Source organism: Hippoglossus hippoglossus, chromosome 9, assembly GCF_009819705.1.
Source record: "Hippoglossus hippoglossus isolate fHipHip1 chromosome 9, fHipHip1.pri, whole genome shotgun sequence".
NCBI lineage: Eukaryota > Metazoa > Chordata > Actinopteri > Pleuronectiformes > Pleuronectidae > Hippoglossus > Hippoglossus hippoglossus.
Genome location: NC_047159.1, coordinates 18,969,391 through 18,984,139, shown reverse-complemented (window position 1 = coordinate 18,984,139; position 14,749 = coordinate 18,969,391). Strand labels below are relative to the sequence as shown.

General features: G+C 42.1%; 1 protein-coding gene across 4 annotated transcripts in view; it reads right to left on the bottom strand.

Annotated features, from left to right (window-relative positions):
* Nucleotides 1-519: 519 nt before the first annotated feature.
* si:ch211-106a19.1 (uncharacterized protein LOC561797 homolog) overlaps nt 520-14,749 on the bottom strand; it is a 41,172-nt gene continuing 26,942 nt past the window's right edge. For 2 of the 4 annotated variants that reach the window (XM_034595076.1, XM_034595077.1), the window contains 13 exons: nt 13,244-13,494; nt 9,471-9,669; nt 8,199-8,319; nt 7,020-7,086; nt 6,269-6,421; nt 5,937-6,182; nt 5,681-5,801; nt 5,017-5,120; nt 4,357-4,452; nt 3,791-3,975; nt 3,438-3,658; nt 2,304-2,321; nt 1,068-1,669 (listed from right to left, as the gene is read on the bottom strand). In XM_034595076.1, coding sequence (XP_034450967.1) covers nt 1,527-1,669; nt 2,304-2,321; nt 3,438-3,658; nt 3,791-3,975; nt 4,357-4,452; nt 5,017-5,120; nt 5,681-5,801; nt 5,937-6,182; nt 6,269-6,421; nt 7,020-7,086; nt 8,199-8,319; nt 9,471-9,669; nt 13,244-13,494 — 1,925 coding nt within the window. In that variant the 3' untranslated portion in view covers nt 1,068-1,526. Of the gene's footprint in view, nt 1,670-2,303; nt 2,322-3,437; nt 3,659-3,790; nt 3,976-4,356; nt 4,453-5,016; nt 5,121-5,680; nt 5,802-5,936; nt 6,183-6,268; nt 6,422-7,019; nt 7,087-8,198; nt 8,320-9,470; nt 9,670-13,243; nt 13,495-14,749 lie in introns of all 4 variants that reach the window. The other 2 variants (XM_034595074.1, XM_034595075.1) reach the window with 2 other exon arrangements.

The following is a 14,749-nucleotide window of genomic DNA, read 5'->3' as shown; positions in this document are numbered from 1 at the left end:
AGCCACTCCGGACCCCTGAGAGAAACCCCTCCAGTCTCAGGTAGAGTAGTCCTGCTGGAACCACTGGTTAGTGACTGATGGGAGGCTGTGGAGCTAGTGCAACGTACACTATAGAAACCAACAGGATGCCCTGGGTGGCAATGACTGAATGCCTCATTGGTGATTTGGCGCAGAGTTAATACTTTGTACAATCACTGAGAATGATGTCACTCAAAATGGTCACCAAGGATACGGTATGTGTTGCTATGGGAGAGCACCAGAGGACGAGGTAAAGTACATGTACGAAGTGAGATCTTTTAAAACATCAACACAGAGATATGTTCTAATCTATGGCCAATCACAGTGAAACGTGCATGTTCAGGTCTTTGATGGTGATTCCTTTAGTGATATGAATGTTTTACTGTTGCGTTACAATTAAAGGACTGACTACTGTAGAAATCCGACTCCAGAATTACAGATGGACGATGTCTAAAGCATGTTTGTACGACTGAAATGAAGCATTAGACACGTTTCATATTCAAAGTGTGAAATGGGCCAGCAGCTATATTACCACTACACGGACTACAGTCTAACTGACTAGGGAACAGAATAACTACGTACTTGTTTGGAGCTGGAAGGAAACCCCAACATTCACACCAAGTAAAACACAATTCTACATCGCTGCATGTTTTATCAGTTAGGATGAACCAGCCTCTAGTGTATAAGAACAAGATCATTTTCTCAGGCAAATATTAGCTGTTGATTATGGAGAACTGAAAATTAAATAAATATAAAACTAGCAATCATATAAATGAACACAGATATAACCACAGCTATATATCTATAATTTTAATTATTTCCAAATTTTATGGTTATATTTCATTATTGTTTTGTAATTATTAGTATGATGTCTTTATTTATTTGATTTGACACTTTGGGTCTCCATAATAAATCTTTTAGACAGAAATCTTTTAGACATGTTCAGGCGTTAACTTCCCTCTTTAAGAGAAAATGAGCACTTGAATTCAATCCTGCGAAGGAAAAAGTTAACTAACTTATAAAGTAGCTTAATATCAAATGTGTTTTGAAAAATAACTGACTGACGTGTATTCAACACTTGTGTTTCTATGATTTTGTCCCTGTTTATAGTCGATAGTTGTGAGCTGCTTTGATATGAGTTTCTATCCAATTGGTAAAACTCTGTGATAGGGTGATCACAAAAAAGTGCATTGTGGGTAGCATTTAGGGAGCACCTGATTTCAGGAGTGTGCAGGTGCCTTCATTGTGTGATGTCACAACCACACTTTACCTCACTGCTGTTTCAGTATGATGTCAAAGTGGAGGACTCAGGGAATGCCCCTTCTTCTCCCCCAGTGTAAGAACAGAGTGAGTGTATACATTTGGAGGTACAGTGTTATCCGAGAGCGTGTGAAACAAACACGTTTGCATCATCACAGAATGTCCAAATAGTGCTCATGAGCCAGGAGCAGAGGCTGAGCCGTTTCCTGTCTGCTGAGGTTGGCTGTGATCTGGGGTCAGTTCCTGGGTTAGAAGATGTCAGGGCTCATGTTCCAGTCCTGTCTCTCCTTGGTCTCCCAGTAACCTCCCTTGTACACAAAGTTTGTCTCTCCAGTTATCGAGTTCCTCCTCTGGTGAAACCACAGCGGCTGGTAGCCTTCGTATTCTCGACCTGTGGGAAGAAGCTCAGGTGTCAATTCAACCACCAACATTTAAATTGCACCCTATAGTGGAGAAGCCACACTTGCAGGCAATTCACTGAGAAATCAATTCACCTTCATGCAGCTCTGAACTTGGGATAACTAAAAAAGTGAGCTTAACACTTAAAACAATAAAGACATAAGTATGTGTAAGCGCAATGCAAAACCTAGATCACTGGCATCATGTCACTAGCATCAAGCATAATGTTATCTTGGTTTAAAGTAACTTCTGCTGGTAAGTATATCAAAGTATAAAGTAAATAATAGCGTTACAGAACAAATTAATCACCTGCCAATGTGGCTTCACACTGAGAACGTTTGTAGATTTTAAAGTTTAAATGTGACATGTAATATATTATTGAGGCCGGATCTAATGTGCAGGAAAAAGTATTTTTTCCTTTTCCTCCAGGATCTGGAGAAGTTGACATGAGAGGGGCATCATGCAGTTCCCACACAGAAGCAGACCACACAGGGGACATACAGAGGATGGAGTGTATTGTGTGTGTGTGTGTGTGTGTGTGTGTGTGTGTGTGTGTGTGTGTGTGTGTGTGTGTGTGTGTGTGGGAGTGATACACAACAGAGGGGCATAGGGCAACCCCCACTCACCAGAGTCATAATCACACTCTGATCACCAATAGAGGGAGGAAAAGAGAGACATGTCATGGGTACATTGAATACAGTCTAGCCTACGCACACAACACACACACACAACACACCACACAACACACGCACACACACACACACACACAACACACCACACACACACACACACAACACACAACACACAATGATGAAACGTTTCTGCTGAGTTCTCTGTAAAGTTCAGTCTGGCTTCTTTTACACCAGACTCCTCTGAGCTCATCTCTGCCTTCTGACCTGCAGGAACTGTGGTACTAATAGGAATCAGTAGGGCTTCCTGAATTTTGTGAAAAAAATTATAATATTACCAAAATTGAGTCATAATTTTAGACAATTAAGTCGTTTTCTTACACCAAAAAGTCAAGATTCATGGGGAAAATGTCATTATTTTATGAGAAGAGAGTCGTAATTTTAGGCTACGTGTCACTTTACAGGGGGCATATTAGAAGATCAGTCTGTTGTCTGAGGAATATGGAGCAGTAATAAAGTAATAATTTGCTAAAATTATGACTATTCTCTGAATATTCTGACTATATACTTTATACTATGAGTTTCATCTAAATTATTACTTTTTTCTCATAATATTACAAGTTTCTCCCCTTCCGTTTAAAGTCTTCCAACTTCTTTCTTGAAGATTATTTCCCGCCATAGCTGCAGAAAATGTTTTTGTTGCAAACAAAACACTGCATCATAGTTGCAGAATTTGTATACCCAGAATCTAAAAGCAAACTGATTATAACTACCTGATGTATTATTATGTCTGTTGAAAGAATAATATTTAGCTTCCACCCAAGATAATTTCAGGTACATGACTGGTGAACCAAATGCTCTTTGTTTGATGGTTAATTCTCTCCTACTGTTTATTACAGATTCTTTTATCTTTGGCTTTTCAAACCACAAACCAGGTATTTTAGGATTATGTCACAGCCAGTTATTGTTTTGTTCTGATATAAACATTAATTAAAACGCCTAAGCATAAACTGAATTTAAATTTGACTCTGCGCCCTTTGCCTCACTTCTTTCTTTCTACTAACTCTGCTCGTCTCTGTCTTTTTTACTCTTTGCTTATCAGACATCACACTTGTGTTTTCAATTTCATACCGTCATCCAGAGCGTCTGAGGCCTCTGCTTCCCTCCTCCTCCTCACAGCTCTTTGCTTCTCCTCTAGCCTCTGTTTTTCTGAGTTTGCTTCATCCCATCGCCCTTCCTCCATCAGCCTCTGGTCGGGTCTCAGGCGGCTATCAGTTAGTCCCACTCCGTCCTCCAGCTCATTCAGGGTCAATGCCAGAGCAGAGAAGTAGTACATGTTCTCTGCGTTCTCCCTGAGATAGCAAGAAGTAGACTTAGTGTGTGATGATCAATAATATTGACTGAACATTGAAGCTGTTATACAACCACAATGACTCATATATTGCACTGTTTTCCCTTATGAAGCTGTTGAGGTAAGTGCTTACGGGAGAGGGTATTTCTTCCACAGCAGTTTGGGGGACAACGTCTGATAGACGGTCTTCTGCTTGCCCTCTGATCCACTTCCCCCTCGGCTGCTCTGAACGATCTTGGCACTCTCCATCTTATCATCCCACGTACCAGAGAGGATGTAGTGGGCCTGGCCCCCGCTGTCTGACACTACACCTGTCACCTGAAAACAGCAAAAAGAAATCAGAAAATAGGCTTATTCAGACACTAAAGCCAGTCATCTTACTGAGTGTATAGGTAGAACCATGGTCTTTAGTCCTAATGCTTAGCTCCACAGTCCCCCTAGGTCAGACATAGGTACATTTTCAATAGCTTATCTCAAATCAGTCACTACCACGTTCCCAATTTTAGGAGACTGCATGTCTCCAAAATGTGTAACTGCACTGAGATGTAATATGTTCCTCTGGATAACAAATAAACTCAATATAATAAAGAAACAATATTTGGATAACAATATATTTCACGGTACTGTCCAGCAGGAGGCAGCATTTCACAAAGTAACTATGCACTGTATGACATCATACCAAGGTCAGAAATCATTTACCTTGCGTGGGACGTCCCTGGAGAAATAACTGTAGGGAGAGAACTTGAGTTGGCAGGTCTCCTTGGTCCTGTGATTCACAATCTCAATGTCCCCCGACTGCACAAATACAAAAATGTTTCACGAGTGAGAGAGACAAACACACACACACACACACTTAGACAGAATGATATTTGAGTGAGTGTTAATAGGAGAGGAAAACATTCCTGAGCAAGAATAAGAATGAGACTGACGGGTGCCGAGACTGACAGATAACCTGAAAATATAATACAATGCCTCTGGACATGGCCGTCGTGGACGCATTAAAAACTTAAATACAAGGTAGAGGAAAAAAGAAGAATCACATTCTGAGGAGACAGAGAGATGTGAAGCCTTCCCCTCCTCCCCATGAATAACTGGGCCATCACAGAAAGAGGAAGCTGTTATTTTAGGGTGTTATTGGAGATCAAAGCTACAGATAAATCCTTGGAAATTGTGAAGCTCCTTATTCGTGTGCTGGAAGGCTTTGCTCTGATTCCCCTCTTCACTGAGAGGAATGAGAGCTCTCCTGGACTGTACCACTAAGCTTGTCACACAGGGTAAAGGCCAGACGTATTAAAGTAGGGCTGCGGGTTTGGAGCTGTGGCTGAATAGTAACCAATGAGGAGTCTCTTGAAAACAAACCTGGTCAATCCACAGCTTGCCCACGATGATGTTGTGCACTGTGGAGGTGACCTTTCTCCAAACATAGTGGTTCCCACTGGAGTGGAAGTGCAGGTGAATGGCACCTGGCGAACAACAGGAACAAAAGGGTGTAAGAGAAATTAAATATCACATCTGCCATTGTTCCCAGTCTGTCACTGCAGACCTGAAGGTGATGTGTTGGACTGTGGGTTTGTTTTTGTGATTGTAAATCTGTTTGTGAACATGGTCAATTCTACCTGCAGCTTTATTGATAACATGTATTCCACCATTGAGACTTTCCACTTAACTTTATTACAGCTGTGTGACAAAAAGTGAGTTATAGTCAGAATACTATCCCTGTGTCCCTTGGTGGGCCTGTATGTATCAAATCTCTCATTTATCTAAACCAACAGACCACTGCTTGCTACTGTCCCACAGCTACAGAGACCTCCATTTATACCCATATTTTATGTGCACGTCAAAGGGATCATAAAACCCTCCTGATTCATTCTCACACGCTGTTCTCTGACGTGAGATTGTGTGGGAGGCAGATCAGTGGTCCACTTCTCTCAGGTCTGAGACTGTGGCTTTTCAGTTTGTATGATAGAGCCTCTATTTACAAACGTAGTTTGCTAGCTTCCCATCTGAATGTGAAATGTCTTACCTAGAGGCATAATAGAGAGGTATTTTCCACGGAACTTGCTGGCAATGGTGATTTCCTGCCACAGGGTCCAGCCTTGTTTGGAAATCACATGATGTGCAGCAGCAGGGGGGTGATGGCTCACCTTAGAAGATAGAGAGACAAAAAAGATAAAGTAGAAAATAAGGAATAGGTTCATATAAGCATGGAGAACAGTCAGACCTTGTGCATGCACATCAGTGCCTGTGCTAACAAAAACTCCCTGTGGCCGCGCCGTTACCTGCTCACACAGCGAGCGGTAGCCGAACTCTTCCAGGCGATCGAGCTCGTAGGTCTCGCCCAGGAGGGGGTTGAAGGGCTTCGCTGTCCGATGGACCGTGGTGGAGTAGGAGGAGACGGAGAAGGCAGCGACCAGGCACATCTGCTCCAGAGAGGAGTCGCAGCGCGCCGCCTTGTCCAGGAGCTCGTGATACTCCAGGTCCTCGGTGAGTCGCTGCAGCATTGACAGCGGCTCATTGAAGTTCACCTGAATGGAAGAGAAAGAAGTGAAGATGTAATAAACAATTTCTGTCAAGCTGTCAGCAAGAGGAGCACCGTGCCTCAATCACTTACAGGCATGGGGATTTTAGAGAGCTCCTTGCCAATGCAGTTCTTCATAATGCTCCATAAATTGAGGGAGTAGTTGGGTTTGTCTGGGATGCGAGTCCGCCTCTGTCTGCGGGGCTGCAGCTCCTTCCCTGACACATCGTTACAGCCTGGAGACATCTGGGATTAGGTGTGGGGGGGGGGGGGGGGGGGGGGGGGGGGGGATGAGGAAAGTGGGATTGTAACTTTGTGTAAAAAGAATATTTGATGTATAACAGTTAGAAGAAAGGCTTTCAACTTCTGCTTGGTAGCACATCACCAGACACAGTGACAGAGCGAGAGAAAGACAGGAGGAGAGGGAACAGAAGACGTGTTTGAGAGAGAGAGAGAGCGAAGCAGCGAACAAGGGCCGAGGGAACAGGAGAGCAGATGTTTGACTGGTAATTAAGATTTAGTGGAAAGATGCAGCTGTGTATCTTTGGCACCGCAGGGATGACAATGAGACAACAGGAAACACAATCAAAGGCTGTGTGTGTGTGTGTGTGTGTGTGTGTGTGTGTGTGTGTGTGTGTGTGTGTGTGTGTGTGTGTGTGTGTGTGTGTGTGTGTGTGTGTGTGTGTGTGTGTATGGATAAATGTAGGGTAGGGTGAGAACAGCAAGTAAAGATGGCTGCATGAATAAAGCAACGGAGAATGAGTCTATGTGAGATCAGAAAAGTCAGCAGTGTTCACAAATGTCGGTCCTATTGGTCAGATTTGTTAGGAGGAGAGACGCTTACATGGTCGTCCTGGATCCAGTCACTGGGGTGACCTCCGCTCGCTCCGCTCAAATTACTCTGAGATCGCCTGGAACAGAGTGAAAATGTTTTCTTCCGTGGCTACTGGTCACGTACACATTCACACATACATAGAGATACAGTATATTTCTCTACATCCTTTACCACTTCCATACACACACAGTGCACACAAGGGAGCTGAGGGTTATGTTACAAGAGAGGAGCCATACTAATGAGTTGCCAGAACAAGACTGAGTCCAATGCAGTAAATAAATATGCTCGAGAGCAGAAACAAGAATAGGAAATTGTTTTTCTTTGCTACAGGAAAGCAGAAGCTCTTTTCATCTATCTACTAATTCCAGAAATCTCTGTATCTCAAGAACCGTTCACCTGCGTGACACTTGTCATGTGTGTTGTTAAGGACCCAAGGAGATGCAGTGTCGAAATTGGTGCTAATTGGACAAGTGATATGTGTAATATTAATAAACTCTGAATAACAAAGCAGAGTAGCAGCGGCGGCTGGGAATCATAAAGTAATATTGTCAATCTCGACAACAGCACTTTCAGGACAACGGCAAACACTTCTGGATTCTGCTGAAACGAGCTTCACGGAACTTTGAATATACAGGTGAACAGATCTTTGTGCAGCAGCGGTGAAACAGCTTCAGGGTTCTGTGCACTGAGTCCTGCAGTCTGTCGTTACAGTTTCAGAAAGGAAGCTGCAACCAGCATCACTACAAGCCAAGCAAACAGCCCATTTTGGCATGAACTGGTCCTTTGTTTAAAGACTGAAGCTCGGCAGAAACAAGTAGAGTTGCCAGCAAGAGACAGACTCCAATACAATAAAGAAACATGCTACATTTGAGAGCAAAAACTAAAATAGGGAATTGGTTTTCACTGCTTTAGGAAAGCAGAGGCTCTTCTTTATCTGTAAAACAGAGTAAACACATCTACCAAAATCCCAAAGTGAAGGGGACACCAGTATATGATGTGTGTGTGTGTGTAAGTTGTCACATCATGAGCCATCAATAGAGCCTTGTTCAGCTGTCAGCCACAGTCAGATTCACTACGATGACAAATTAGACCACACACAGAAATAATTTATAGCAACTTTCTTCCCTGTGTTTGTCAGTTGTCCTTGTCCTTCAGGAAACAAAGAGCATTGACCAGACGAAGACTGACCTGTGCTGTGTGTTGTCAGTGGCAGTCACTGTGATAAACGCAGGGGAATCCTCCATGGCATCAAAGTACTCAGTATCCTCATCTTCATCACTTGCCTCTTCTTTGAGCGGCCTCTCGCTTCCTTCATTCAGGACATATGCATTGAGTGAGTACATGCAGTCATACAGAGAAAATGCAGCACCAGGAGAACCATCACATGTTGTTGACTTTCTAATCTATAGAGTTGAGGAGGGAGCAGCATATAATCACATACCCGTGGCAATTAATTAAAGGAATAATAAGCTTAGTGAAATTGGCAATGTGCCTGCTGGTTAACGAGCCTGAATGATGCAGGTTCCTCAGGGTGCTCTTCTCATATTCTGTATCCAACATTCAATATTCAGGGACCGGTCTAAAAGTGGAGCTTCCAACAGAGCAGCACAAATCCTTATATAAGCTTATTTATATTGTTTCTAATGAAAAGTGATTGTTTTACAAAAGGAGGGTAAACTATGACCTTCATAAACACAAATTTGCATTCCTTTCCATCAACCATGAAAGTTACACTATTTCCTATTTTGGCACTAGATGCCGAACCACGCCCACTAATCACGCATTACGCTCCACGCCATCAAGTGCAGACAACACGGTGAAAATGTTATGTAAATTTAAATAAAGTTGTAAAACAAGGCTTACTCTCTGTTGCCAGTAGGTTGGGCTATATCACTACATACAGACGAATCGATCTGTTCAGGTCGGGGCTCCGATGAAGAGTGAACAATTTAGGGCCGATTGGACAATGTACAGTGGAATCACAACAACTTCATGTTCACTCTGATCAGTAGGTGGTGCTATCACTATCACTACATACAGACAAATATATCTGTTCAGGTCGGGACTCTGATCATAGGTCAGAATTTTGGGGCGGGTTGGACAATGCACAGTGGAGTTAAAAAACGTCCTGTTTCATGGCGAATCAGTAGGTGGCGCTATGACCCTGAGGTAATATTGACACATGGAGCTGTTCAAGGCGGGATTCGTAAGTAAGAGAAAGAACTTGATGAATAGACTGACTACAGAGACCGCAGAGACCAGATGACCTACAGCTCTGAAGATAATTACTATCTTTAACATAAGTATAATCTAATTTAATCCTTCCTACTTAAATTTTCCTTCCTCCACACGAGGAATACCCACAGTATTGACCCTGAGCCACACATGACTTTTAGCCGATAGAGTGAGGCCCACACTGAGGCCTGCAGGAGTATGCAACACACAGACAGACATTCTCACCCTTGTTGGTGGTCGGGGCACTGGGCTTGTTGGAAACAAGCGTGGGTGCTTCTCTCCACGCTCGCTCCAGGCTGTTATGCTGCTTGGCTAACTGCTCAATGGTCTCCTCTAGGTGAGTGCGCTGCTCTCGCTCATACTGCAGCGCCCGTTGCCATCTCCTACTGTGAGTCTCTGCTAGGTCCAAGAAGTCTCGACACGCCTGAGGGATCACATTCACACAAGTAAGTATTGTCTCTAAAGGCACGGAAAGTTATCAAGTTTTAAGTTATTTTTCATTTGTAATGACAAACAGCTCAGATTTTTGCAAAATACTTCTCTCAGAATTTTTAAATACGTTGGTCAAGGGAAGTTCTTTTTTATTTTGGTTCATGTTCAAGTCTAAGATTCCTTATTTGCAATAAAAATATAATTATAAAACCTTTATCAATATTTAAGTCAACAAATAATGCTATACTGAAAAATATCATCAAGATGTAACTTTTACAGACAGCTGACAACTAGAGAGGGATAGAAAGGTTTAAATATATCTCTGTCAATCATTGTAATCAAGGCTCTTAATCAAATCTTTCACCACAATCATCATTATATTAATTAGCTTTCTGTGGCACATTGACTGGGTCTCCCTGCAGTGACAAACGTTTCCTCAGAGCAAAGTGAAAACACAGAAAACAACTGTGAGCAATGAGCTGATTACATAGCAGATTATATTGGAGTCAAGAGGGGGCATCATTGTTGCTGCTTTGGTTTTACTGCTGAGACTAGGAGGTTACTTCAGATCAAACATATATGTGGGTGTATCAAGTTTCAACTCAAAGGTCAATGAACCTAAATAACATAGATGACTCCATGCATGACGGAAGTGTCATGGTACAGCCACTGAACTGTCAACAAGTGGACTTCCAGGGGAGGTTTTTTTTAAAATAATCATTACTATCAAGTATTTTGGGAACAAAAATGTGTGGGAACAGCACATGATTACATAGTGTCCACTATCTGCTGCAATTATCTCTTTGGTCCCAGAGCCAGAGGGGCTGTTCAGCGTTAGTTCAAGCTAACTGGAGCTAACACAGCTAGATAAAGCTGTGACTGCAGGCGGGGAGCTGGAGGGATTTAAGTACCGCACAGCTCAAATAATCTCTGTTCTCTGTTGAGAGAGCAGTCACGAAGTACGACAGCATCTGCAGGCAGCCGGAAGAGAAATAAGGATGAGGTAACATCAGGAAACAGGATATCTATCTGTCGGCTGAAGAAAGTCCTCACACACACACACACACACACACACACACACACACACACACACACACACACACACACACACACACACACACACACACACACACACACACACACACACACACACACACACACACACACACACACACACACACACACACACACAGAGAGAGAGACACACTAAATGATACTCTATTCTCAAAAGTGATATTCTTTTGGTGAAATTTGAAAGCAATTTCCCCAAATTACACTATGATAAATAATAAATGTTTTATAAATATTTAATCTTATTAAGCAATTAAATGAATGCTTTAATTCTAAAAAATGTCTAATTCATTGATCAATTTCATGATAGCTACGATTTATATTTTACTTTATTGATAGTAGTAGTTAATATATGAAACCTTGATAAATTTGCTTGGGATTCTGTGGAAAAGTATATCAAAGAGAACATCTTTTATATCTTACACCATTAAAATGAAAAGTGACTATCTCAAAATCTCATGTAAGGTAAAGATTTTAAGGCAAAGCATCATGTCCCCGATGTTCACGTTGTATTTTCAAATAAAAAATAAAAAAATGGAATAAAACAGATTAATCTAATTGTTCTAGTTTGGCAAATACAAAAAATTCAAAATGAAAAAATTACTCAATTTAACTGAAGATACTTAGTGGAGCAAAGGATTTTAATTCTACAAAATATTTCAAGTTAAGTCAAGTTGTATTTTAGCATAATAAACTTAGAATATCAATTCCTTACCCTTTATCAAAGTAATATTTCAATAGCTTTAGGTGTTTTTGGACCAGAAAACTCCACTGAAACTGCATTTTGTTTAAGAAATCTCTAACACGGAAAAATGTCTCCAATCAATCCCTTACCTTCAGCTGTCTTTGATGAGGGGTCTAAACACCAGTGTCTGTGCATTAGTTTAAATGTTTGCTGTACACGTGACATTGCCGTCAACTTCCTCAGACATAATCATGATATGAAACTCAACACCCACTTGAAAAACTATGACAGTTCCACTTTTTTTGTGCTGACTCTCCGGCACAAACTCAGACTGCATGTGATGTCCGGCCGTGGGGGGGTGGTGAGAAAAAAAAGTTAGTGGGCCTCCAGGAGTGGATGTGTAAGTCAGTAAGAGGTGGCAGCTACAGATGTCAGCATCAGATTAACTGTGCGTGTAAAAGTATGCAGAATGACTGAATGAAATAAATGTGCATGCAGACACAAACGAGCAAGCGCTTGGATTCTTGTGAAAAGTTACATCACCACTAAATGAACGAGAGCAACCTTCTCATCAGGCTGAGAGCATGCAGTACTGTGTCGTGTCAGTAAAATGTACAATAGATGTAGAAGATATCATCTTAATGTTGACCTCCTCTCCGCACCTTACAAGTAATAACCCATAAAAATGTAATTTATATTATAGAGCAAAGAACATGTCTTTATAGTGGCTAAACATGGCCAGTGCTGCTCTACACCTATCAACCTGACAAGCAACAGAAAAAACAATCACATGCACTTTCGGCAAAAAAGGCATTCTGAACTCAAGAATACACAAAGCTATCAACTGTTTAAAGTCAACGACAAAAGCAAGAAGGAAAACAAACCTTGTCTGGTTTTAGTCAGAGCAGGTCTGTGTGTCTGTGTCCCTGTTTGACTGTTGGAAGGCTCTGACATTCCTCACCAAGCAGGGAGGGTCAAGGGTTTGAGAGGAGGTGGGGGGAGCAGGGGCTATTCCTGTACCCCCCCACCCACTATCATATCTCGTATCACTGCCGCAGGACCTCAACCCTCCATGAACTCTCATCCACTACTGACATACTGCAAAGCCCATGGTATTTACCATTGAGGAGGATGGAACGGGGCCAGATACACTAGAGGATTTCATATTATGATGCTTGTACTCAGAGCCGAAGCATTTGATGTGGTGGAAACCTAAAACCTGGTCCTGTGGGTTGTTGTGTTTGTTAAATGTTGATAAGAAAGTGACTCGACCAAACAGCAGTATCTCTGTTTGGGGGACGAGTAGTCTTCGTGTCGTATATTCGGCTGTATTACTAAAATACCTTTACTTGACTCATTCTGACAGAGATGTTAGTATTCTTAATAGAGCCTGACTGATATTGATCTTTGCTGATACGATATTAGGGAGTAAAAAATGTTCTATACCAATATATCAGCCAATTTGTCATTTGTCAGGCTCTAATGCTTAACAATAATGAGATGCAAGCACCGGGAACCACCATCACCTCTGCAGTTGTAGATTTTAAACATTACATTATAGACAGTAATGTTTAACAGGATCTGGTGTGAAACGGCTTCTTTAAGCCTGTAGTCTTTGAGCCTGCAGCTCAGTGGCTCTGCTTCAACATACCAAAGTGTGAAGTGATCTCATCTCTCATCACTCCCTAACCAGAACATTATAGATGTCTGACATTCCTGTCATATTAATCATGGAACACCATGCAGAATACATATTACTCTCTGCTCACTGCTGATGTGTCTCACACCCTGGTCTATACGAGCTACTTACATTGATCATAGCATTGGAAGTGATTCGGAAGAGTGTGGCTCGCTCGTTGACTGCCTTGATCTTCTCCCCTCCCTCCACAGGGACCTTCAGCCCCTCAAGTTCACTCAGGGACCGCTGCAGGGCCGCGCCATGCTTTGCGATCAGGTCATTACACGTGCTGAGGTCATCAAGCTTGCTGACGAGTATTTTCAGTGTTCCCTGAACCTCGCTGCGGTCTGATTGGGAAGTGGGTTCCTCGTCTCCTGAGTCATCTGGAAGGAAGAGGTCAAAGGTAACACAAATGATCTTTAAAAGGAGAGGATTATGGGGACAAATGCAAAGTGCATGGCTGCGGAATCACAAAATACATGAACACACCTTGCTTTTTTAAAGCAGACATCTCAGGGTCCATTTCTCAGTTACCCCCACTGACCATTAAAGTAGCAAACTGCAATGAATAATCATGATCCATTATGAGTGACTAATACAAACAGTGGAAGGAAAAAATAGCCGGCTGGCTAACTGGCTAGAACTGTTTTTTTCTTCGTCATATGTCGTTTGCCCTGGAAGTTATTGCAGAGACGGGCAAATTAATACACAAGTCAACAAAATATATAACATAGGTCTAGTTGTTTTTAGACATTTTAATGAAGTGTGACATATTATATCTTGAACTTGACAACGATGGAAAGCCACAGTATTTTGTGTTTCTGCATTGTGTTAATAAAAGGATAAAAAGACTCCAAAAAAAGATAAAGAGAAACTCTTTAGTCGCCATGACAACAAACCATTTAACAGCGATGAATTCAAATGATGAAGTTATTGTTAATACAACAGCTTCTAAAGTCAGATTTTACAGATGGCTTCTTTGACACACATCAATTTACCCACAACAGCAGTGACACACCAACCACACTTTGAATGCAAAAATCCTTGAAAGCTCATCAAACACAAATGTGAGCGGTGTGAGGACGTTTGGATTCAGGCAGCTCATCCATTCCCTCTGAGCATTTGCAGTAGCAGCTGTCTTTCTGTGTGATGTCATACTTACAGTATTTCTCAAACTTTTTCAGGCATGATCTCCTTCAAAAGCCTCAAAAAGTTACCCCCACCACACACTCACACACAATAGTTATCTAATAAAAGCGAGCGACTAATAAAATAGGATCCAGGTTGGATTTTAGTAAAATTAGAGTCTGCATAATAACATCGGCAAACTCTCATTCATTTGTTTTCTCTGCATAAATGATTCATTCACTAAATTCTGCTGAATGGTCATCTGTGCCCCCCCACATATGGTGGCTCTATGCCCCTCTCCCCAGGAGGGCCCGCCTCCCAGTGCGAGAACCACTGCACTAAGCAGAGGTTACTCAAGGTTGACAGAACACACGAGAACAGTGTTGCAGCGTCAGCTCTAGATTACATGCGCAGACACACACACACACACACACACACACACACACACACACACACACACACACACACACACACACACACACACACACACACACACACACACACACACAC